Source organism: Apaloderma vittatum, unplaced genomic scaffold (assembly GCF_000703405.1).
Source record: "Apaloderma vittatum isolate BGI_N311 unplaced genomic scaffold, ASM70340v1 scaffold11459, whole genome shotgun sequence".
Lineage (NCBI taxonomy): Eukaryota > Metazoa > Chordata > Aves > Trogoniformes > Trogonidae > Apaloderma > Apaloderma vittatum.
Genome location: NW_009737024.1, coordinates 82001 through 108628, shown reverse-complemented (window position 1 = coordinate 108628; position 26628 = coordinate 82001). Strand labels below are relative to the sequence as shown.

The window sequence follows — 26628 nt, the reverse complement described above, 5'->3', positions numbered from 1 at the left end:
AGGAACTGCCTCTCTATCTACAGATGATACAGATTCAACAAAGCACATACAAGTATATTTAAGCTTTAGCTGTACACTGGAATTTGTTTCTATTCCTTAAATATATAAGGACACACAAACACAGAGAGAACCTTAAGTCAGCAAGTGAACCTACTTAGCTTAAAAACGTAAAAAACATCACACAACCCTAGAACTGGTTTAGCCTTCCCCGAAGAAAAATTTTTGCCTGTATGATCTGATGCTCAATTTATCTCATACATGTTTGCCATTCAGTTCAAACATGGTTTAGGACAGAAATTCCTATAAGCCTTTCCAGTTCTGCATCCTTAAACCAACTGTTCCCATGACGGGCTGTCTTTTAGGGTATAGCCTGATTGTTGGCACTATAGATCAGGTATGTGGCTACAGAGCAGTACCGAGCATCTTACCTAGAGCTTGCCTGCCCACTGTAATTCATGTAGCTGAGTCAATGGGCTTGGAACAAACAAGCAAAGCTTATGGAAATGCTTAAAATCAAGCATGAGCTCAAGTACTCTTCTTGAGCTCATGGGCCTCTCTCAGGAATGATAAATGTGAAAAACATGGAAAAGCAGGGCAAGTTCCATGCATACAGAAAACAAGAAAACACTTCTTTGACATCAGGCAAAGTATTTGCATACATTACAGTGGCCTTTGGATTGCGAGGATTAAGACTTTTCTAATGCACATTATTGTTATAAAAAGCAAAAGCATGAGAATATGCCTTTAAGATAAATACAACAAGTGGCCTTACAAAGGTAGTTTATTTGCAGCTAACTCCTATTTCTGAGTCACCTTTCATAATAATGTCTGCATTGAACCTTACTTGTGATCATTAGGACCATAAATTTAAAATCTGATTTTATGACGATTCTCTTCTACCTTCTGTGAGCGGCAGCATAATTAAAGCTCTGACAAACAAATACATCCATAATGGCATTGCAGAATCCACCCTTTTGCAATTTACACGATTTCAAAACAACATGCGAAGAGAATATGGACATGCTTTCAGTGGATACAACAAACCCCATCAGCATAGCTAAGGCAAATTATTACTAACAGCCCATTTACTCCTACTACCAACTGCTAATTCAGATGAAGACCGCATTTGGACATAAGAGGGTGACAAATTCAAGTCAGGCATCCTAGTGGAGCAGGAATCTGGTCTCAGATTGTCTGACAAGTAAAACGATATGTACATACGTGCTGATAGTGTGCAGTATTCCAACAGAATCTAACGCGTCTTGGGGCCATCCATATGCTCCACCATATGGCCATGAGGAGGGGTCCAGAATCAGTCTCTGGAAAGGGGAGGTCTCCCAGGCTCTCAAGATGCTAGCCAGGATCCCAATTTTGCTGTATTAATTGGTGTGCAAGCCACCTGTATTCCCTCCAACAAACTACCGATTTTAGCTCAAAGGGCAAATATGAAACATAATCAAACGTTTGCTGATTCAGACGCTGGGTCCCACAGGGCAAGTTCTACTTGAGAAGAAGAAAAGGTTGCTCTGGGCTGTGTTTCTTCAGAGCCAATTCATTCTCTGTGTATTAACCACAAAGAAGCTGCAGCAACAGAAACGTTACCATGTAAAACAGCAGTACTGACAAGCACGTAGAAACAGACTGGATTTTAATAGCTTAGCATAGGGGAACACAAGTTTCGACTCACTCAGTGGAAGACAGGTTGCTTTATTTTGCCTACTGTTTTGCTCTTCACTTAGATTTTTCTGGGGGCGATTAGCTGCAGCGTATTTTCACATTTCATTCCTACCTTATCGCTGTCCACTGTGTTCTGTGACGTCCTGGATGCAATGGAAATAGTGTCAGGTTGACTGCTGCCATCCCCTTGGCTGTCTGCATCATCTACTCCATCTCTGCAAAACACATAACAGGGAACCGACGATGCTTACTGAACACACCACCTTGGAATGTGCAGAGTTTTACAGGTGGATTTGAGAAGTGCCGAGTCAACACGCCAGAGCGGCCTTTGTGCTAAAATTACCTCACTAATGCAGGCCATGTTGCTATGTAGCTTGCAATTGAAAATGATGTTACCCTGGGATTGGGATTAGCACATAACCACAATACTTGCTGCTGGGAACAGGATGGCCATTGCCCACGTATTTACAGCACAGAAGAGTGTGGTGTTCAGAAATAGCTCTGTAATGAGGGTGTCAGGCAGAAATTTTCCTTCAATTAGATTTCTGCCTTATCCGAAACCATTTGGCCCAGGCTATATGAGACGCTGAAGGAAGGAGTATTTCTCTTCTCTCGCAGGAACTACATTCTTCAGGAATTAAGTACTAAGCCATAAAAATGATATTCAAACAAACATAAAGACAGTGCAGATCTCTACAAGTCTACCTCTATGAGTCTGCTAACAAAGGGTATTTTCTTCCTTTTTGCTGAATAGATACCATACTCCTAAACTTTTACTGGTCTTTCAAAATAAACATTTAAAAAATGCAAAATACACATTTAAGGACAAGAAAAAAAATTAAGATCCTCATTCTGTACTAGAAAATTCTTGTACTGCTGCAAGCAATATCTGAATCTCTGCCTTGCTACAGGTGTCCTGGGTGTTCCTGGTTACTCACTCTTTGGATACCTCTATAATGCAGGTTGAAGTAAGAGAGATAAAACTTGATGAGAAAATGCAGGTGCTCAAATTATAGGTGGCTTCTGTGATTGCCAGCCTGACAGCAAAAGAACAATTAATTTTCCATAATTTCTATTTAATGCAGGATTCAAAAATATTGACAAAAAATTAATATTACTCCATGGGCTGAAATGAGTTTTTATTTGACGATGAAACACAGAATCTTTGCTGTAGCAATATATTGTTACGACCAGCTGTGATTTTCATTGTCAGAAAATTCAAAATGCCAAAGGAGTGAAAAAACGATAAATCTGTTAATACTCAAATGTGAAGATGCAAATTCTACTTCGGGAAAGAGACATATCCTTGGACTCTGAATTTTTACTGTTCACTTCTCTCTAAAATTTTGGAGTACTAAAATAAAAGACCTCTGTATGTATATCATAGAAAAGCTTTTTAGTTACTTTCGCTAGGCAACATATAGAAAGCAAAGATCAAGAAAACTGGTTTTGACTATAGTAAGAAAAAGTAAGTGAATGCAGTAAAAAGCACACAGATGCTGCATTGCTGTTGGTCAAGAAAGCACTAGTGATTTCACGTTGTATGCAGTGACTGAGATTACCTTCTACTGTTGTTTCGCTGCTTTGCTGGTGTCTTGGGGAGCTGAATTGGCTCTTTCAGAGCTCCTTTCAGATGGATAATCCTTTCTTGAATGACTTCTCGGATATTTTTGATCCATTCCTGTTTTGTTTCAATACTGGATGCCTAAAGTTCCACAAAGCAGAAAGACAGACACTTTATCATATTCCCCGCATGTCACCTCCTGTGTAGAAGAATTGTGGTTGGCTGATGAAAATGCATGATTAACTGTTTCTCCTCTGCTGTATTGTTTTAGCTGCTGGAGTACCTGGTAACTCCAGGAGAACTGAAGGCATTTTTACCAGACCTGCTTGGCAAGCAACAGCAAAGCAGCTAAGCTCTGCATAAATATATTTAATGCTAGCAATACAGCATGCTCTGCAGAGAGGAAATAGATTATCAGTGCGCAGCTGGGACTTCCTCAGATGAAATAACTACAGCATGAATTCTTCGTTAGAAACTCACTTGACAGAAATGGCTGTCAGCTCGGGAGGTCTGAGGAACAGGTTGACTGTCGATAAGCCCAGTGGCAAAGGACTAAGAGAATTACACCTCCCAGCCAAACACCCCAAGACGTGCCCTGTGTTAGTGTGCAGCTGCTCAACCCAGGTTGCAAGAGGAGATGCAATTTCAGCAAGGTTGCACAGCTGCACTGTCTCAATTTGTACTGAGGCCTTAGAGCTGAATTGCTCATGCTGCAGGCATGACCCCGCTGATAGACATGGAAGCCATGAGAATACAAGAAGGGAAGAAACTTATCTTTCATTTAGTGCTCCCCAGGCCTGATCTAGCAGGTCTAAAGGCAAAGAAAACAAGCAGAAAAGACTCACTTTCAGCACTGTTTTATTGTCTGAGGATGGTGTTCGTCCAGACCACAAAGCAAATTTACAGGGATCTCCTTCAACGTGTTCAGTCACTCCCAGTTCTGAGGTCTAGTGTGGAGGAGAGAGGATGGGAGATTTCATATATATGAAGCCTCGTAAGTTCAGAAAACTTTACATTTGTAGGAAAAAGTGGGGAGGCAGGGATGAATAAGGGGAGGGAAGTCTTGCCTCTGCTTTGCTACACACAGATAAAAGAAGCAGAAAACCAGCAGCAGGTGACAGGGAAGTGAATGGCTTAAGTGATACTCCTTTTATTTCCCACCCACCCTTCACATCTCGCTATCTTAAACCTCTCCAGACCCACTGTGACCTTGGCTGCCAGGTGAGCCCCGCAGGGCTCAGCGCCAGCCCTTCCAGGTGCCGTGAGTTTCCCCAACCCAGCACGGGGACACATGAGCCATCCCCCCAAACTCCACCTCTACCTACAAGAAACACAACATCCAGAACATTTTCTTTGTGGCCACACCTACCAGTAACTTGTTCTTGTAAACATATTTCGTGTGTCCTGAAGAATCTTTGATCTCTTTGCTAAACACCAAAGAGATTTCAAAGAGAAACAAATGCCTTTCACGGCCTTTACGAATGAGAGACTTGGGATCCCACACTTGGAACGAATCCTGAAGAATCAGCTCTCCCTGGACGTCCAGGTTCTCATCAAATCCTAAAATCCACAAAATACATTAGCTTTTATTTGTTCTTGGGACAAGTAATGCCCAGAAACACCAGAATAGTAAGGACATGAAATAAAAGGGCCTTTTTATTTTTTTTTTAAATGCATATTCTGAAAGGACATTAATAGGCATCTGTTGCCTCAGTGAAAATATTTTATTTTTTTTTCTCTACTTGCAGTGACATAATTATCTCACCAGATGCAATACATGCCAGATGAGATTGCTGCTAAGCATAGTGGTAATTACTTAAACACTATAGAGACTGGCAGTTACTGTACACAGAAATTCAAGGCAAGGAATCTTACACATGTCATTGCAAATTCAGAGAAACATAATGTGCAGTGTCTGGACTCGGCATGATACCATGATGCCTTGAAGCATGCTAACCCAACTTTCAAAGGCCTGTGAGTCCACAGCAGTGACATGGGGGAGTTACATGAATGAGAGCAAATTGGTATGGTGTCTGAAACAAACTTTCCCAGGAGCTTCTCATCTTCCAAGGTGCATGTCAAAAACCTTCACATGACTGAGTATCACAGGAATCCCTCCCTGTAACTGGGAGGATTGAGGGAAAAAGGAGACTCTAATGAGAGGTCCTCCCAGCTGCTGTCAAACCAGCTTGTGGGTCACACTTCTCTCCAGAGCTGGGGACTGCTCCTCCACCAGCAGTCTACTACTGCTCATGCCAGATAGCTCTGGGAGAGCAACAAGCAGCCCTGGTCCCTGTCCCACATATTCAGGAATAATGTTTTATTCAGAAGACAACTCTCCAAGTGCTTGTATAGCCTAAGAAAGTCATCCTTATTATTGTGTGGTGCTGGTCATCTCATGTGGACAGATTATCCAGGGATAATACAAGTATTTTGGGAAATCTTGCTTTTCACCAGACACCACAGTTAATACCATCTTTACAGTGTTTCTACCCATGCTGGGTCAGTCTGCACCTCTGCAGTTTTAATCATCTGGTCCTAATGTGCTGCTTAGCTACTGGCACCATTTCCTTTTTCTTGTGTGTTTTAGTACTCTTCTCGTTTCCTGGTTCTGACTCAAGTGAGGCTGGAAATGACTTTCCCAGGCCAAGAAAATATTTGAGGGACAATAAAGCATCACTGCACAGAATAAAATTTTTAAATTTTAGAAATACTCCACACATCAAAAAACTAATAAAAGACTTTGGGGTAATCAAAATGGTTTTTTTTCTGTAATTTTGAAATACCTTTTAATAACACTTTTTACTTTTCTTAAACTTTGCGGTAATTGCACCGATATTTTGAAAGACAGGCTGTTTTGTCTCAGAAAAACAGAACTTCTTTTGAAATGTTGAGACAGCATTTAGAAATGTTTTCATCCAGTAGTCACTATGGCTGCCAGCACCTAAACTGATACAGTTTCAGGAAGCTTTTTTTGTGTTTTTTAGATTAAGTATGAATATTTTAATTGAATATATATACACACTGTATATGCATACATATACATACATGCACATATGTGCATGTACATATGTATACACATATAAATACATATGCACACGTACATAGTTATAAATAAATAAAGCCCCAAAACTTCTTAGCTAGCTTTACTCTTCCAAGGCTTTTGGAGAAATATCAGAAAGAAGTGAGGAGGCACCTGAAAATTACAACAGTATTGCCTCAGTCAACCTGTACTAACTTCCCACACAAGTTACAAGAAGGCTTCTTTTACTGGCAGGTCCCTCCCCTGTCCCAGCCACCTGCCCATGTGCTACCTTCCAGCATGCTGACGTGCATTGCGTCGTTGGCCTTCTTTGGGACGTTGAGCATCACTTCCAGACCATCTTTGAGTTCTCCCTTGCCCTCCTCACAGCAGGTCAGCAGTTCCTACGAAGCAACACAGAACTCTTATAAACAAACTCCAACCAACATGCTGCCTTTATGTCTGATTGTGTTACTTGGTACACGCAACTGCTTCGCCAGTAGTGACAGGAGAAAGTTGGGCTGCATCAAAATCCACTACAGATGCTCACAGATAGTGAGGATCAGATGGCAGTGACTATAAACAACGACAAAACAAGGTGCTCCCAGAAGATTTCTGGGGACTTATTGCCCATGCTGCAGTCATCAGTCAGTCCAGCTGTGCCAGCTGGGTTGCAGGACACCGGCCTGATCCTGCAGTGCTGGTGAGTACCGCGGTACAGGCAGGGCTGGCAGTATCCTGTGCCCAGGGCAGGGGAGTCCCTTCAGGAAAGATATGGCTGAGGAGGAGACCGAAGGGGTGATGACTGCAGGGATGTTTTAGCCTTCCCCTTAGCAGACTGCTTGTGCAGGCTTGCTGTCCCACAGCACTCACAAGGCCCATGGAAAACCCCTGTTGTTTCAGGAAACTGCTGCAAAGCACAGATTTGTCAATACTTTGTACTCAGTAAGTACATTCCTAGTACAGCATATCACTCCTATGGTGTATACACAGGAAGCTTTAGAGAAATGCAAGTATCATACCTGGTCCTAGCTTTTCAAAATCTGAATCTGTCTCTTCCCTTATCCCCCAGATATTTTTTCTTCTCTCGTTTACTAGTTTTGAAGTGAACAGTCGTCAGTTAAGTTAGATCTACAATTCATCTACTCAGAAGATAGAGCAAAAACTTGTAACCAATTTATAACAAATCAACAAAGTTTTATTATTTTTAGTGGGAAATATTAATGTGTTTCACTTTCTTCGTACATGATGCTTTTCCTTTTTTTTTTTTCCAAATACAAACATGTTAGCCCCCAAACAGAATCAGTGAAACTTTCCAAAGTACATTACCGCTTCACTGAAGCATTTAATCAAAATATTACATGTCACAAACATAGCAAGAAGGAAAGTAAACAGTTCTGTCATCCTTTCAATTTTCCTTTCCCAGTTCTTGCTTTTTAGGGTTAAACCCACCTGAATACAAATAACCCAACCCCACAAACTATCTGAAAAAGTTAATCAGTTTTTACTACTTGTTTTTTTCTTTCTATGAATATTTTCCTTGAAAATACCCAATGCAGTTTCACGCTCTGTGGCCATGCTTAGGCCTGGAAAGTAGGAGTAACAGCTCACAGGAGCTGCTTATAGGTCATGAACAGGTGATGAAGCAGCTCCCTTGAGAATAACTTAACTCCTTGCACCAGTGACCTACTCTGCATGAGCTGGTTTGGGCAGCTCACTAAGGTACCTTCAGTAGCAGTTGATATTTTGTGATCCTCTGGACAGGCTTGATTAAATAAGAAGAGATAGAGTTGGCCAGACCATGTCTTTGCTGAATTTCCTAGAAGAGATAAAAACAGCAGTCAGTTATGGCAAACTGTTAACCTCCTGCCAGACAGAACCACCCATAAGTAATTTTACCTCTGGATCTCTGCATTTCTTTATTAAGTTTTTTTTTAACTCTCTTTAAGCTCACATGCAAATAACCATGGTTTCTGCAATAAACTGCAGAGTGCCCCTAAGGCCACTTAAACTGCAGGGGCCCTATGCAAGTCAAGCTAGGGCTGTGTTGAGTAACCTAGAGAGGCTTTGATTTAAATATAACTTATCTGTCACATCAACTGGTTTCTCCTAGCTATAAAAGCTGAAAGCAGAGTCTTTAACATTCAATTAAAATGGAGTGACATTAAATTCAATTGCACACATAGGGTGTAATTTAGCTGTCTAAACATGAGCATCTAGTACCATTTGAGAGCCCTGGAGTAGCTGAAATATCCCCAAGGGATTAACAGGTCTGACACAGCACTGACAGACCTATGCTATTCGGAAGCAGCACCTGGGGGCCAGGAGAGAAACTCTTATGATACCTTTCACAGAACTGAAGGACCCTGTTTTGTCATCTTAATCTCAACCAAAACATCTTTGCTGATCGGTGTGATGTGCTCGGGGACTGCTGGAGACACAGCAGACAGACACCTGGTCTGCAAAGGGCCCATCTGCCTCCCTCCAAGTGGTTCCAGTGGGAGTTAGGGGCTCCTGAAAATCCTTCAGGACCCTAAAGCACATATACAGCCATCTAAAAGACTTCAAACTCTTGCCCTACAAGAGCAGATTCTCTGCTGAAGTAGAACAGGTTGGCATTCCTTCTGTCTCTGTTAGGCCCTGGCCACGTCTTCCCTTGCTGTTGGCCAAATCTCAGTTCCTAAGGGAGCAGATAGTGAGGCGGAATGGGACTCCTCTCCAGCTACTGGAGAATAAATCTGAGGCTGCAAAGGGAAGAAGTTACAGAAGATGAAGTGGGAAGAGCTGCCAAGAGCGGAGGTTTTCTTTCTGTATACAGTCTGATTTTCTGCTGAGTACTAGGGAGGTTACAGATTTTTTTTAGCTATAGTGTTTATCTTTATGATGGGATGAAAAAATAGCCATTTTTCACACAACGTGCCTACAATTTTTTTTTTTGTACTAGGCAAGTTTGTTTTAAGAAATAATATTTCTGCTGCCATGAATAAGACTCAAAAGGGAAGAGGCTCTGTCTGGGGGTTAATGGAGTTTGCATGAAGCTGAATCATGGCTGGCTCGAAACAGGGACAGTGTCTGCAGAGCACATGGCAGGGACACAGTAACTGCAGGAGCCAGCAAGACCTGGGCCACATCTGTGAACTTCCTGGAGCCAAGTACAATTGTTTTTGCAGGATCCAAATAACGAATCTTTCCCTTTCAGCTCTCTGAATAGCAGGGCACACTCTCAGCAAGGTGCCTCCCCTTCGGGCATTCGTTGCTCTGCCAAGATAGTCAGACTGTGCTGAGATGGAGTTAATTGGCGGAGCGACAGCTGTCCCTGCCACACAGGAACCTGCAGCAGGGAAGCAATAGCACTGCTACATGGCAATCACACAAATACACTGCTGGAAAGGGACGTTCTCCCTGTAGCTCCCTTCTGGTCTCTCAAGTGCTGGAGTGTGTCTTGGGCTGGCTTACTGGACTTGCTATGTGTGGAAATGGAAACTGGAGAGGTCTGTGTAGAGTAGAGTGTGGTAGTGCAGATATTTCTCACGCACCTCTAAGTAACATGAAGCACAGAGATATCTGAGTTAGCTTTGAAGCAGCTGGCAGGTTTCAGAAGCAAGCTAGCCACAGGGCTCTGTGCTCTCTGCTTTGCCCTGCTTCCTGTTTAAAGCAAGCTTGGTTCACATTATAGTGTATCATGGCTCACTGTTAGAGCTTTAGTTATTTCTTGGGTGGAAAAGCATCCCAAGGACATGGAAGAAATGAAGGTATCTGACAGGCACCATGTGCTGGCGGTTGCAGATGAGCTGCAGAATAGGATCAACATGTAGTCTTACATGCAGTGGCAGAATCCCAGACAAATATCAAAAATATCCTCTGCGTTGGGCAGCACAGGGCCCCCAGAAGCCCTCGGATGGACAACGTAGAGACAGAAATATTTAAATACAATTTTGTATCATAAGAATTGTTGAATTTACCACAAAGCAGTGATAAAATGCCCAGTTTTGGTATGAAATGTTTAAAGAGATTCACAAACTAATACAAGCCATCTAATTGTGTGCGGTCATGTAGTAGGACAAACTGCATTCAGACCTGGGTATACAGACAAATGGCTTGCTGAATAGACCCTCATGAACCACACAGGTTTTGTAACGTTTGACATTAATCTTTGATGAGTAATTTCAGAAAAAAATATTACTAAGGAGAAACTACGATGCCACTTCACCTCTGCCCATTTCCTAAGGGACACTCCAGCTCAGTGGGAGAAACTATCCAAGAACCATCAACCATGCAGAAACCCAATGCTCTGCAATGCTACCAAAGTCAACAAGCTTTACCACGCTCCGCTTCTGTAAATGCTGGTCATGCAAGCTAAAGGTGCACTGTAGCTTCTTGAATATAACAAACTGATTCCCTCCAAGATGTAAAAGAAAAAAATATACAAACTAGCAGAAGAATGTAGATGATTGAACCAAACTCTTTGTCCTGAAGACCAAAGCTCGCTTAAATAACAGACACTAAAATCAACTCAATCACCTCAACAACACGCTAATGTCCACCAGCTGAAGCCGAGGCCTAACACATGTTGTTAAGCAAAAATATATCTTGCTAGCCTGAAGTATATGATATTACAAATATTTAAAGCCAGTAAATATGGTAGGCATCATTTATGTTTGAATCTAATGATTGAAGAACACAGTTTTAAGTAAGGTAGCAACATTCCCAGATGATAAACAGGACAGACACAAAAAGTGAAAGAACAAAACCAATGGGTACAGTTATGAGAGAGCAAGTACACTAGTTCCATTCCCTATGCAGTTTCAAGCTAATATAACCATACCAAAGACTTCTGAATTTTAAAAGTAAAACAAGATCTGTAGGGAGGGGAGATAGGCAGCTTTCTCTTTTTGCACAGGCATCACTGGGTAGCCCAGCACATTTCAACGCCAATGGAAGGAAAACATTTCCCCTTGGAAAACAGCAGATGCTGACGCGTGAATATTCACTCTTAAGCAACATCAGGCAGGTTTCCAGCCCATATACTGAGCTAGAGCGGAAAAGCTTAGCAGAGGAAATGCTTTTAACCTGTGCAAGCAACACTGATAGACACCTAAGGCAGCTCAAACTCTCCACCAGTCACCAGCCAGTACAAACCATTCAACATGCTCAAGCGCCACCTCCTGGAAACTCCCTTTCAGTTCAATTCCACTTTTAGACCACTTGGTAACAGAAACAAAAAAAAGTGTTCATCACCTTTCTTCTGGCTCACGTGAGATCTTTCAGTGCTGAGTTTAATTGAAATGCCATAACCATCGGCATGTACAAAACCCAAAGGGGCTGATTCACGTCAGTGGTCAACCACATCACAGGTTGGCTTTCACTGCTTTAGAAAAGAGGTCTTAGCAATTTCTTTCAGAGAAGAAACTAATTAAAGCTATAAGCTAGCAGACAAGTATGGCAAAATGGATGAAGTTCCAAAAAACCAGGGAAAGCTCAGTTTAAAAGTACTCAAGAACTTTAAAAGTTTTTCTCAGCTTACAGAACTGGTATTGGAGCCTGCAAATGTTTATCACCGGGTGTAGTGCTTGTAAGTGAAACAGCCTAACTGCAGTCAGTGCAATTACGAGCAAATGTTTAATTGTGCGGGTAAAATCTGCAGATCAGGAGGACAGGATCTTGTTTTGGATGTAGGGATTTCAGGTCATAAAATATAATGGGATCTGCTTTTCATTTTAGCACCAAACCTAGAAGTAGAAGAGTATAACTAAACCAGATCTTTAGAAAGAATTGGATGTGAAAAATGCACAAACATTCCCACGAGAACGTGCGTCTCCATTAAAAATGATTTGCCACACTGATGAAGATCACACATCACACCCCGGCCTATCGGTTTTCACAGCACGTGGTATCTGTGGTGGGATGAAAATCCCAAAGGCAAAAGCACAAAAAGGAACCCGTTGCTCAGTTATAAAGAGAAGGTGTTTTGGCTGCGATGTGCGTGCTCGAGGAAAATGGCAATGGCTGCTTACATCAAAGAAAGTCCCTGCATGTTCCAGGATGAGCTGGCTGGAGTCAGGCTTGTTTTTGCAGTAGGTGACATACATCTGAAATTTATCTGCCTGCAAAAACAAACATCAAAAAAAGCAAGATAAGCTATTTCTCTTCTCACACAGTCTTTCATAAAGGCTCACCAGGATAAATACAGGTGATAAACCCACACCTCTCAAAGCAACCTGAAGAACTGCAAATCAAGAACATAAGACTGGGCAGTTCATAGCTCATGCGAGCGGTTCTGAGGGGAATGAGGTGCGCTGGGTAACAGCTATGCAAGGCTTGTTAACAAGTGTCACAGAGGGAAGGCCTAAAGCTTTAATCCAGCTATAAAATTATTTCTAGGAGCTCTAACGATGTTGCACATATTGCATCCAAAAGTCTGCAGGTCTCAAAACGCAGTCATGAAGTGTCGGCTCTATCACCTACTTGCAGATAAAGCCAGCGTAGAAACTCTGGGCAAGAGACTCACGTAGCTTAAACTAGCTTGAGCCAACAGTTTTTGACTTGAGACTGGCTCAGGTTCATGACGCCTGTTCCAAATTCACCTCTCCTACCTTGGTTCAGACTTTAATGACTCAAACTTTATATTGTGCTAGGAATGTTTTGCATTTTATTTCCTAATCTATTTATTTTTAAGAGGAAATTAAAAGCATCTGTGCGCTTCTGCCTTAGAGCAGCTTCGTATTACTGAACTCTGGGTCTCGGGGAGAGCCAGGCAAACAGAAGAGGAGGATGGCCTCCTTTTATTGCTCTTTCACTTTTTTATACCAGGTATCTAAATAATAGGACCTTACAATCGGGCAGGCACTTCTGCACGTATGCCTGTAACCAGACACGCAGCTCTGGAAATGTACTATTGCTGAGATGATACGTCTTAGAAATACCATGAAGATTTCGTGCAGAATGACATGTGAATATGTCCACCTTTCAAAAATATGTAGCCTCTTTTTTGTAAACAGTATTTCTGATTCCATTTCTTCAATATTTGTGCCTTGTTTTTAAATTAAAAACCTATTCAAAATCAGCCAAAAATGCTCACTTTTTGATAAGTGAAAATTTTCCAAAATTACTTCTAAATTACTAATTCCCAGCTTTGAAATATAAATAAAGCCATTGGAGAGAACATGAAGATGGCTGACTTGCCTGGAAAATATTTTGAAAAGAAAACATCTTTCATACAGATAAATTACTGAAGCCAATTCCTGGAGCCTCCTATGCCCATGAAGACTCCTAGCATCAAGATTTCAAGTCTTGCTGGGAATTATCCTGGCATTGGATAAAAGAATGAGAGAGCACAGTGGCTCAGCAATTTGACACTAATTTCTGAAGGAAAATGTTGATAAAATATGTTGTCCATGCCTTTGTAGAGGTCTTGTGGTATGATTAAAATTCTCTAAGGAAGATATATTAAGATTTAAAATGTCTGTCCTCCCAGGGCCTTTCACGAAGAAATCAATGTCACCCCTAAATACAAATTTGATTTGACAAAGTCCTGTTAAATAGGATCTAGCAGAGGTAAAAGCTGTGCTGATCATTGCAGGACAAAGAGAGAGGCTCTGGAAAGCCTTCATGCTACTGCTCAGGAGAAGAGTTAAGGTTGGGAACCTTTCACCCTGGGAGAGGTGAAAGACAAAGGAGTTGTAGTTCCAGATTAGCTCCTAAACACACTCAGCACTAAGGACATAGCCTTTGCACCACTTCCTTGCTTGTTTCGGTCTGTGCTAGTGGAATAATTTGAATAAATATTGAAAAGAAGATGCCTCATTACCCAGGTGACGAAGCAGTGGCCCACATCCTCAGGCAGTTGTTCATATTTCTCTAGCTCTTTCAGAAAAATGCTGAAAAAAGACACCAATGTAATTAGTTACAGTCAAATACCCATGAGAAGCAGAATGACCAATGAGTTGATCAGTGACAATGATCAATACTTGTATCTTGATTGTGAGGCTAATTGAGTGTCCTGCCAGTGGAAAAAAGTGTGTTCTTCCCAAGGTATGCACAGTAACGTCTGACTCCACTAAAAAGGAAAAGGTAGCAGTGCCTAGTAAAAGGTCAGTGTATTTGGGACTGTAAAACGATACTCAAGAACCAGGTCATGAATCCTCATAAAGCTGCTGCACACCGGTTCAGAGGAAGGGTGAAAAGAACAGCCCCAAACTGTCAGTTTTCCATCACCAAACTCAGCACACTGGACAAAGGACAATTTCAACAAGCTTGACACTTCAGAGGTAGGCAGCAAACCCCCAAAATACAGATTTTGTGGCCAATTCTTTCCCCACACCTTGTACCACGAGTGACATCTCTGTGTGCACATAGAGCCCTGTACAGTGCCTGGGTGGAAAGACGAATGTGAAACAGAAGTTGCAGAAGGAGAAGCAACTGCATGTGCTGCTTCCCCAGCCACGAATCGGGCTGGGGGTTGCCTTAACCATCATCAGGCAGAGGAAAAATATTCTGAAGGATGCTGATGAAGGTGACAGGCAGGCAATATATTTTAACATTTCTAGAAGTTTTAGAGGGAAAAGGATTATGTCGAAGCAGCAGGCTGGCGGAGGATGGGTCAGAGAAAGGAGAAGTGACAGCAGTAAGGAACTATGAGGCATGACTGAGGGTTGAAGGGGTAGTAGCTGGGAGCAAGGGAAAGTTAAAAAGGAGAGTAGGAGAGTAGTCAGATGTCAGGGTCACTGAGAGGAAAATACAGCACCACAATGAGTGCGGAAGTGGGAAGGCAACTGGGTGATCCAGTTTTAAATGGGAGAACTCTTGTGGGATGGAAGTCAATTAATCTACTGCTTAAAGGCCTTTTTAATGTAATACATAGTAGGAATCTACCAGGCTTTGAAACTGCTTGCACAAAAGCAAGCATATGGCAGCTTCTGCTGGACCATATTTACGTGTATGTGATGGTGTATCTGGCTGAAGCACTGACAGTCTCCCAGAACTTCAACTGACGGATTTTCTGATTTGTTTTTCAAACTGCTTTGGTTTTGATGTGTAACTTGAAGACAGATTTTGAAATTCAGATTGAACCTGTGCAATTCAGCATGCCTAAATGTTAAGTTTGTAACTGCTACTGCATTCACTTTATAGCAGGAAAACAATGTCCTCTAAGCTGATCTGATACACAGTTTTATCTTGATAAAAAGGAGTACCGTCAGTTACAGATTAAATACAGAGAATCTCCAAGAAGTGGTAGGAAAGCTACTTATTAACCCAGCTCATATCAACCATTTCCTTTTTCCCCTTGTGTTTTCCAAGAGATTACATTTTTGACAGGCAAGCTTCCACACTAGAAAGCAGGTACAGGACTAAAAAGCTTTGGTATAGTATGTCTTCAACATTGTTAATCAGCTGAAGGCAAAGTTTAAACTAAGATGCAGTTCATTTCTGTAAAAGACACAAAACAAGAAATCAAACATTCTTTTGCAAATCTGGATCAATTACTTTACACTCCTGTGTACACTGCATTGTAGGCATTCCCTGCAGACACTACATAGATGCCATTGGTTTCCTTAGTCAGTAAACATTAACACAACTGTTAGCAAAACCTACTTGTTATGAAAGTCATATATTTCTTGAATATTGCCAAAGATGATGTGCTCTTTATTAAGGATCCCAGCAGGTATTTCTTCCACTCCACTTGTCATTTCCCAAAGGTAAGTCTGTAAGACACCAACAATTCTTAGCTTTGTGAATAAATGCAGTGAAAAAGAATAGATCTCCTTGTTTTATTGCCAAAGGCACAGGCTGACAAGGGAAATATGCACTTCGAGATTAAAAAAACAGGCTAAAAAAAATGTTCAAGTGTCACAGAAAGCTCTCTAGAGAAATTCAAAGTGCTGACACTTAGAAGTTGTTTGAGGAAAAAGCAGAAACATGCCAACACCACCTGTCTTTGCTGTTCAACTGATGGTGTCCAAAAATTGCTGTCAGAAACACGTGAAAGATAAACTGGATTTGCTTCTTCAGTAGCAATAGATACATAAAAATCTTTCTGCAGAAATGTGAAAGCTGACAGATTTCACTGAAATACATTGCTTTTTGCCTTGAATATCACAGTCTCTTTCAGGAACACCCTGCTGCAGATCTAGGTAAGATATTTGACTGTGGAAATCCATCTCTTTCTCTAGAATGGGATGATCCAAAGGAACAGATCTGAATTCTTACGAAAATACACTATGATTCAAAAAAACCCTAGAAACCAACAGATTTCAGGTCAATGTGCAAATGTATTCTTCTTTACTCAGTTTCATGACATCGCTCTCACTCTGCGGGGGTGAGTGCAGCTTTGTAAAAAAGGCACACTTGGATGTTCCTGGAGGTGCAGACTTTTATGGCCAGGCATGGGGAGCACAGTGCATGGTTCTGCCAGCAGGAGACAAGCTCCTTCTGCTGCCCACCCAACTCCCACCACCAGCAGGACACAGCTGTGCAGCCGGCCACCACGGGTGGCACCCTGACACAAACTCCTGACAACATCAGCCTTTGCAGTACAGTGAACATCACCACCACAAAGGATACCACGTCCTTCCTGAAAACACCGAAGGCTTCCCGTGCCATAACTTACCTCTAAACATTCATGTAAGTCCCTGACATAAGCTTTTTCCGTCTGAAGCAGCTCAGCCATAATGAATCTGGGAAAAATGAAGTATTTCAAGTGGTTTTGGCATTATAGGCATTTGTACAATGAACAGAAAACAAAACATCTTTCTCGTCTTGATGAAACAGCGCACTTCCACTCTAAGCCTTTAGGTGCCTTACTTTGCAACTTTCAGCTCCATGAATGAAACATCACTTCATACTCTAGTCCCTTGTAGGGTTATTTTCTAAATATCTTTCCTCCATAAAATTCTGTTAAAATGTGTTTCTGCAACCCTGATTTGTAATTTATTATCTATATGCTCGTTCTTAATAGCAAAGAAATTTGCAGATTTTTTTTTCCAAGGAGTAAGGACTTGAGATTCACCAACAACAGTTGCTTCCGAGTAACACTCAGCAGTAAGTCACTCCGAAATTTGTCCTTCAGTGGCAATACAGATGGATCTGGGAGACACCACTACTTTGAAAAGGCTTCAACAGCTTGGTATCTGACCGGAGAAAATCCAAACTGCTGGGAAGCCCAGCAACCACATCTGTAGTGCCTGAGGCTGGGCATCTCAAAGTTGAAATGCCCAGTGTTTTGAAAATGTGCCACAGGCAGATCAAGTGTAACCACTGCTCCCTAAAGTAGAACTGGCTTCTTATCAAAGTTATGCCCTGTAGTGACAATTTCAGAGGGCTGAGAAGGTTTGCACACATAAATGCTTTCCGGAATACTGTCACACATAAATTAAGACAAAATAGACTGTTTCTAGATTTAAGTGCAACAAGTACTCTTCAAATATTTCCTCTAGTATGAAATATTGCCAATTCTCTCTGTTCTGCCCCATCAAAATCTGAACCTAAACTTCAAGTAACTCTTGTGTCACTGAAACCCAGTTAACTCCTCTGGATGTCATTGGAGTTTAGATAATACCTAGACATATAAAGATGCTTTTGATTTTTTCCTGTTCATTTCACTTTTCACAAACAGCCAGAAAGAAATCATGACAACAAATATCTCCACAACATCAGGGTCTAACTGAAGTGCTTGACTCCTTTCCTTTTCCAAAAGTAACTTCCAAATAAAATCAAAAGAAATTCAACCTGTATGATCTGAAATTCACTAGCCTACAAATCACAACTTCTGCCCTACACCTGTACACTTATCTCAATAGCTCTGCAGCTTGAGGGAGTTATAGGACCTTCAGTCAGTTCTGGTCACGCAAATATCATAAATCACTCTTAGATAATGTATCAGGGCAGACTGTGAGCTTTTGGGGACATACTCTTTCTTTCTGGCCGACTTTCGTTTTTCTTCATTGACTTCATGATTTGCATCTCGCAGCTTTACCTCCCGGTCTGAAAGACTTGCTGGAATAATATCTAGCTCTAGGTCCTTGTTATCCTAGAAAAAAGTGACAGATTTTAAATTCATTGCAATCCTACTATTGTGCAAAATGCAGCATGTTCATGAGATTAAAGGGATAATAAGGGACAAAAGTAAAATTAAGATACCAATGTTAGAAAGAAGGAAATTCAAAGTGATTTAGAAGAACTACAGTGAGAAGGAAGAAGGTAAAATGGTGAAAGAGTAATCTTAAAAAAATAGCAACTACAAGATTTATTATAGTCTTCAGCTGTTACTCCTATCTAGGAATAGGTACTAATGATGAATATCTAAATTTTACCTTACTTCTTCACATCTAAATTAGTTGCCCAGTATGGGACTTCATAAATAGTTGGATAAAACAGGGCACTATGCAGAGACAATCTTAACTTCCAATGGCCTTCTGCCATGGAAATATCTTTCCAGACTGTAGTAAGTAACTGGGTGTAAATCAGAGACCCTACAAGGAACAGTATATTTAAGGTACATTGCAGGTTTAAGTGAGAGAATTTATTCCTCTTTCTTTTACACTTAATTTTGAAAGACGGCTGACTGAAGGGTTTTTAAGTGTTTCTGCCCCTGGCACAACCCTTTAATACTGTTGCCAAGGAATAGCAGGAGATTCTCGTTTTTGTTTCTCTTGTGCCTGCTCTGTTTCACCTAGAAGAGCTCAGAGATGAGGTTGGGGATCAATTTTTTTGTTGTTAAAGGATGAGAGAATGGAAACCTAGAGTCAAAGCCCAAGGTTTGATTCAAAATAATGGTGTGGGAGCAGGATTTATGGCTTATGCTAAAATTAACAAACTTTTATTCCAACAATGTGTTGCCTCCCTCCTTCCCAGTAGCTGTATGGTCTCTTGGAGAATGATCTGATCCTCATCTGTCTTTTCCTCGTATCACTCATCCACCACGAAAAGCTTTTTCTCTTTGGAAAGAGTCCTGGGCTTGGCTAGGTAGGCTGTCTGTGTTTTAAGTGTTTTTCATGGACACACAATAACCTGCAGCATTCATACCACAGCCTTTATTTCCCTCTGTGACTCAGCTTTAGTATAAAACCCCATCAGGACATGGACTTACAGTACCTCTGTATTGATTCCAAGGGCTTTTTCCAGGGAGTAGCGGTATTTCCCCATCCTGAGAGAGAAGTCACGGTAGCGCTTATCAACGGTGGTCACCCACTTCCTAATTTCAGTGGCATGTATATGTCCTTTTTCTACAAAGCTGTCAGCCAGCTGGATGAGGAGCTTCACTTTCTCCTTTGTTTGCTGCCCAAAATACAGTCCTTAGTTATGCTGTTTTATTGTTATTTCCTTGGGTTTTAATTCACACAGCAGTCAGAAGCAGCTCACAATTTTTATACATCATTAAAGAGTGCCTGTACTTCATCTTATACAGAATCAGATGCTTTAAACTTTGCCCAGTAAAACATGAAAGGAATCTCATTTTTATAAGGACACTTAGGAAGCTGCAGGAGATAGAAAAAGTCGTTTTTGAAACCACACACACACATATGGAAAACATGTTGGAAGTTAGCACGCCTCTTTCCCATAACCAAAATCCTATTTTTTGAGAGACTTGAAATAGAAGACAGGATTTAAAAATCATGCCTTATACAATACACCAAATTACTGGGGAACAATACCTAGGTGGTTCTGCATACTGTGTAGGCAGGTCATTAATATATCATATATCAGTCCAGGAAGTGAGTTCGAGTCACTACTACTCTTTCAGAAGCAAACAGAATTCAAATCCAAATTCACTGTCTACTATAAAATCCTCCACCAGTATTTTAGTTCCAGTTGGAACATTACAAACTAACAGACAACTGAACTCCAAACCATACACTGAGCCCCTAAACCTTCCAGAGGTCTTTTCCATCCCACTTGGTCTCTGATTGCCCCTTAGTCACTATGGTTTTCTATGCTAAGAAACATAGAATTGGGAAACTATGCAAATTTGGCACAAAGGAGCTTGTCACAAACTTTAGCTTAGATTCCAGATCTATCCAAAGCACTGAAGATGCCTGGATCCTAAGTTTCTGAGCCAACTCAAGTACAAAATGCTTATAAAAACTGAGATATCAACTGTACAGACTGCACTTCAGCTGTAATGCACATGTTAATCCTCAGAAGCAAAAGAAGAAACAGTCATATCCCCAGAGGTACTGGCAAGCAGCTTTTCAGAGATGGGGAGAACTTTCCACTTCACCTGAAGCAAGACATTCTGCCAGGTACTTGACATTACCAGCAATCTGGCTAGAAATTCATGGACTAGAAACATCCAGCAGATTGCAAGTATGAGACTAAATTCAAGAAATTTCACCAGCAAAATAAATTTGCAGCTGAATCTGAGGTCATCTTAACAAATTAACTGAATACTTAAACAAGGCTCAGTACGGAAATGTAAAAATCTGATTTCCTGTCATATTTCATAGACTCATAGAATGGTCTGGGTTGGAAGGGACCTTAAAGATCATCTTTCTCCTACCCTACTAACACGGGCAGGGACACTTTCTACTAGACCAGGTTGCTCAAAGTCCCATCCAACCCATGTGTCTCATTGCCAAAGTGTTAAAGCTACTGGTGTTTTTGCTTTCTAAACAATTGGTTTGGCCAGAAAGTTACTGGGATCAAGCAGGCTTTCAGTTACATCTTAGTCTGAGAATAGTATCAGTCTGGCAGTCACATGCATTTACCAGAGTGCACGTGGCAGTGAAAATATTCTAGGTCACCAGTAGGAAAGAGATTTACTAGAGCCCTAGGGAGGAGGACTAGAAGAATCAGTGTAAGGAACACCCAGTGATGGTCAATAAGGAACAAGGTATGAAACTCAATCCTAGGATAAGTCAAGATTATAAATAGTTTGGAAGCTTTAGGATGAACTGTGATTATTCTGATTAAAATTAAAATCATAAACCGGAACACGATTTCAGGTGGACTGATTACGGGTGGTTAGAGGCCAGAAGTACTGTTAAAGTAATGTTGCATGAGTCCTGTCTGATTAATTTAAGTTCTACCTACTGCTAGTTATCTCCAATTTTCACAACATGCAAGCTAAGAAAAAAAGAAGAGGACAAGAATACCACAAAGCCTGTGAATCAAACCCATGCAAGCATGGACAGCCTAATGAGGAATTTAAGGATTACAGAAGATCAATTTCAGGACACGGTGAAATGAAGCTACATAATACCCAAGCCATGGTCTTGCTGCAGTTCGACTTTGCAATTTAGATCCTTATCAGTGACTGCTAATACCTCTGTGGATTCACTGTCTGTGAATTACCTATGGTTTGAATTAATTTGTCTGAAGCAGATCCAATCACCATTCCTCTGTAAACCCCATCAGAATTCTCAGAATCGCTCCATATAAATTAATAGATTCCTGGTAATGCAGCTTTGTATTAACAATTGTTCACCTCAGAGTTTACAAACCCATCTATTTAAAGAATTTTGTTTGGATTAACAGATTATTTCTAATGAGATGGATGATCACCTGTGATCAACTCAGCTGGAATTAATGAAAAGAAACTGTAGTTGTAACGACTGAAGAAAGAGACAGGGAATCCAAGTTGACCTTGGATATGTTCAGATCAATTAGTGCCTCTATACCATTCCTGTATGATTGAGGCTGCAATTAAGGTTGCTGTGAACTCTGGATACAAACAGACTTTCTCTTCCTTCTGATCAGAATAAAAATACTCCTTAACTAGTACAGACCAAAGGAGAGAAAATCTCCTTCTTGTGCCTATGTTTTGGTAAAAATGAAGGACCACAGTTCTCAAAGGACATTGATCTATAAAGGTCCTAGGAAAGGACCTCTGGGCTAGGAATGGCAGGAGGAATATACAAAAATCAAGAGAATATTACTACAGAGATACAAGGCATTGAAACAAGATCATAAACATAGACTAAGTTAGATGCCATAATTTTATTAAACTCACTGTTTACCTTGGCAGGTACTCTGAATTCCCCATATTCCTTCAGGAGTTCCTGAGTTTCTTCTGCTGATTCCCCTGTGGAGTTGTGAGTAGAGAGGTAATATTCACCTGTTTCTTGGATCCAGTCTAAGGCCTGTGAATGTAAAAAACAATCAAAGGAAAAACAAAACAAAAGAGTCTTTGCATTTCAGCAACTAATCCTCTGACAAAACCAAAATAAAATCTGTCAAATAAACAATATCAAATCCATTGTGACTTAATACTTTGTATACTAAAATGCTTTCTAGGAACACAGAGAAAGAATACAGTAATGAAAGCAAGTGGGAGATGATAGAGAAGATGCCATATGTTTCCTTGGAGTAAAAGAAGTGTAGGGAATTCTACCCACATACAGATAAATCTGCATGCAGGCAAAGCAATTTTCTCATTCAGCAACTGCCCAATAACACAAGTTTGCTCTTATATTTACTTCCAAACAAATGAACAGATCCAGAAATTAATTTGGCCTGGCAAAAAATACTGAGTTTTGTTGTTGGCTTTCAATATTTTCTTAAATTGTTTTAAAACTCTACATTTGCCATGTTTTCAAAAGTTACAGTTTTCAAAACCAGCTTGAGATCGCAATGGGAAGCCCATGCAGAGATATTATAGAGATACAGGAAACGTTTACACGCTGCCCAGACAGAAAGATGAAGTGGGGTTTTTACACTACCTGCTTGGCACTGCGCTCAAAGACAACATACTGTTGGCACTGATCTAATCTTCGCTTCTTCAAGGTCCAGAAGTGAAGGACCCGGTTCTCCCTCTGCAGCAGCTCACTCAGGATGGCTGTGCGGCAAAGGAAAACATCTGCGTGATTAGCGATTTTGTGAGTGCATACAGAAATAAGTCATAAAAAGCTGAATTTACTCACCCTGTCTGGACCACATTCCCAAGAGCAGAGCCCCTGAGACCGTACTTCTTAAAAAGAAGCATTGATTCAAAGAGGCTACTTTATTTAAAAAAAAAAAAAAATAGAGGAGGGATCACTTTCTGAGAGGCCTCACTAGCACTGCTAAAGGTGTCAGGCATAGGTATCATTTCAGTGACAGCAGATGGCAAAACTGAAGGTGCCTTCCCAGCATGTTCACAAAATTTAGGATGACCACACAGCAGAGAGGAAACAAGCAAAACCTTCAGTACTGTCACTGCACCAGTGCACCAACCTTTCACTTGCTGCTCAGGCCCCCTCGTATGGCTTGCTACTCCCGGCATGCTCACATTGTTCCTGTGGATGTACTTGAGGAATACCTCGGCGTTCCTTCGTGCCAGTGTACAGGCCTAGGAAAAACAGTTCCCACCAAAAAGAATCAGCAAAGAAGAGCAAAGAAATCAAAGACGACCCAAGGGAGTTCTCTACTTCTTCTGCAGAGAGTAGCTCTCTTTCCTCTGGAAACATGAATGCTTCAGATAAGAGTTAATAAACTTAACAAATAATCTAACAGACTCATAAATGTATTAAAACACAAGGATTTTTTAATATAGTGACTGATTTTATATATTAAAGCAAATTAATTATGATAATAAAACAACTGGTTGTAAAGAGCTAGTAAATCACTAATTTTCACTAATCAAAGCTAAGCCATCTCACAAGAAAAGTACTTGTTTGAAAAAATGTACAATCTGGAGACAAAATTTCTTAAGCCTTGCCTGCAAGTGTAATTTCATGCTGTACATGTTTTAGAGGAAGGTGGGAGGCTGGCTGTCAGCTGACTTGTCAGCCTGTCAGCTCCACAGTTCTTACAAAGCAACACCTGGAAAACAAGAGGAAATCTCTGTCTCCACCCTCGTGCTGCCCTGTGGAGACACAATTTCTTCAGTTGATAGTAGTTCTTCAGTTATTGTCTTAGAGGACAGAGTGTGCTGGATAGTTTCCGTAAGCCAACACCAAAATGCCATTTATAATTCAAAATGTCATTTATAATTCTCATCACAGGCAATGTTGAGGATTTGAACTGTGAACCAGCACAAAACTAAATAACCTCTAAGTGCAATGCAAATGCCACCTAATTAGTCTTGATGACATCTCTGAGATAAGCAGTGATGATAATGCTTATTACTCCTGCCATAACAGTGTGAAACTGGCCTAGGTCTTACAGAGCCAGCCAGCAGCTGAACTGGAATTACACCTCAGAGCTCACTAACACTCCTAAAAATTGACTACGTATCATGGAGAGTTTTCCTACTTTATTAGAGAACTAAAACAGACCTTGAGAAAAGCCTCCTTCTGTTCCAGATGTTTGCTGATCAGAGGGATGACATGGTCTATCTCAGCTGCAGGACCAAGTTTATCTCGACCTCCACACCAGTCTTCATCCCGTCTGTATTCTTGCTCCAAACTCTCTAATACGCTGCACACCTGAAACGCACCCATGGCACAACGATTCAGTTATCTACAATCATAATCAGGAGGAACACATTCAGTAAAAGTCTATGACCGACGACATCTCAAATCTAAATGTTTTTGAGTACGGGCCATGGCACAGAGGATAACCGGCTATGAAACAGGCCCTTGACAGAATGATCTAACAGTTCTTCTTGCCCATAGGGATCTCTACTGTTTGGGATGCAATTCATCTGGTTTAAGGGTGATAAATCCTTCTTCTCTTCCACAGGATAATGGGGGGAAGCTCAAAAGGTTGAATCAAGGCAGGGGTAAGCCTGTTCCCAGTGGATCATTCAGGAAACAATCCCTGTTCCGGAAGGGTGCTTTAGATGTGTTTAAATCCCCCTGAAGTCAAGGGACTTAGCACATACTTAAAGAAAAACACATGCTTAAATACTTCCCTGAAACAAAGTCTGAAGCTGGAACTAATTCTCTTCAGCTGCATATCAGTTGCTCCCAGCAGAGCTTTTGTAGAGACTGATAGAAACCAATAGACACTAAATCAATGTTGCAACCTAGGTGGATGCAGGTGTTCTGCTGAAAAGGCCTTACACACGTAACTTCTATCTTGTAGAATAATGCGAACAAGGTAAATAAACCATCACAGACTGAAAACTGAGTGCAGTGGCCTCAGACAAGGCTGAGTCTTCTCTATTGCAGATCCTGAGAATACTCTCAGTGGCCTGTGCAGACACTGAAAAAACTGCAAAAGTTTTCCAGAATATTTGGAATTTTTCTATCCCAGAGGGCTCTTCCAACACTTCACTGCTGAGATCACTCGAGATCCACTCAGTTATTGCTAGGAGTCCAGATAACCATGTCCACCCTTTTCTCACTCACTCCTACAACTGTTACATGAACACGGTTACAATTCAGAGGACCCCACATGATCAAGAGACTCCTGCATCACATCCCAATTCTTCCTGTTACGATAGGCCATTTTCATTTAACTCCACTCATGAACACATCAAACTTAGTCTTAAAATTGGTGAACTGAAGTGAACTGGTCAACTTGTCCCACTGCCAGGCTGTTCAAGGACCTTATGCATTTTACAGTCTGAAATAACTTTCCTGCTTGAAGGCAAACCAGCATTGACCCTCAAAGGCTTTTGGAAAGCAAGTGTCCCACGTGTTATCTAGGTACAGAAAGACATTTCCATTTTATTTCTTGAAAACTCCAGCATTCTATCAGGCTTTGATGACTTAAAAAATGAAAGCAGATGGACTACCTGAGATCAACGTCTTTCCAGGAAGGATGGTTCCTGCACATGCAAATACAATCTCTTTGCTAAGGCGATGAGAGAAATTAATATAAGGTTGGCTGTCGATGAAGCTAGACAGAAACTGGGCTATTTGAAAGCCAGTAGTCCATCAGTTCTACCAAGAACATAGTATGTTTGGGGAAGACATGAAAAGGGGAAAGGCAATGAAAAAGTTTTGCTGGTTGTGACTGTCTCTCCACCCTTTCAGCTGCTTTTTCTAGATACTCAGAGAATTCAGGATCCAGTAAATTACTCAATCCACTGTCATCCAGGCAGGGAGCGGACTGTTAAGGCCATAGACCAGTCGTGCAACCCAAGAGAAGTAAATAGCCTATTTGCAGCAGTGAGTTTATGAGCATTCAAAGACTTTGCCCAGAACATTTGTTGAACAGCCACAATGAATGAACTGGTGGACACTGCAGTATGCTTGTCTATGATTGGGAAACAGGAAGAGAGACTGAATTCATAAATTACTGGCTGTGCTTATTTTGGCCAGCACATTTGACTGTCTAAAGCACTAATGAATCCCTTAATGGTTTTCATTTTTCACAATCCTTCACCAGCAGTAATTCATTTCAATCTTGAATGCATCAGGGACTGTAAATCTATTTGAAACTCTTCACAGTGAAAGATATTCATTATAAGGAATGAATTCATCTTGAACAATCTTAAAAATGCATTAAACAAATGACACCAAAAAGTGGCCCAAGCATCATCTACAGTCTTGAAGTTACG

The 26628-nt window shown here is 41.0% G+C and overlaps 1 protein-coding gene across 1 annotated transcript in view; it reads right to left on the bottom strand.

The window, feature by feature from the left end:
• LOC104279794 (kalirin) overlaps positions 1 to 26628 on the bottom strand; it is a gene marked incomplete at both ends in the record, with an annotated part of 134169 nt that overhangs the window by 36930 nt on the left and 70611 nt on the right. The window contains 16 exons of the mRNA XM_009877203.1: positions 1790 to 1892; positions 3240 to 3382; positions 4087 to 4188; positions 4611 to 4801; positions 6556 to 6667; positions 7990 to 8082; positions 12278 to 12367; positions 14071 to 14140; positions 15855 to 15964; positions 16870 to 16936; positions 18170 to 18288; positions 19353 to 19535; positions 22217 to 22339; positions 22919 to 23034; positions 23412 to 23526; positions 24455 to 24604. Coding sequence (XP_009875505.1) covers positions 1790 to 1892; positions 3240 to 3382; positions 4087 to 4188; positions 4611 to 4801; positions 6556 to 6667; positions 7990 to 8082; positions 12278 to 12367; positions 14071 to 14140; positions 15855 to 15964; positions 16870 to 16936; positions 18170 to 18288; positions 19353 to 19535; positions 22217 to 22339; positions 22919 to 23034; positions 23412 to 23526; positions 24455 to 24604 — 1887 coding nt within the window. The remainder of the gene's footprint in view (positions 1 to 1789; positions 1893 to 3239; positions 3383 to 4086; positions 4189 to 4610; positions 4802 to 6555; positions 6668 to 7989; positions 8083 to 12277; positions 12368 to 14070; positions 14141 to 15854; positions 15965 to 16869; positions 16937 to 18169; positions 18289 to 19352; positions 19536 to 22216; positions 22340 to 22918; positions 23035 to 23411; positions 23527 to 24454; positions 24605 to 26628) is intronic.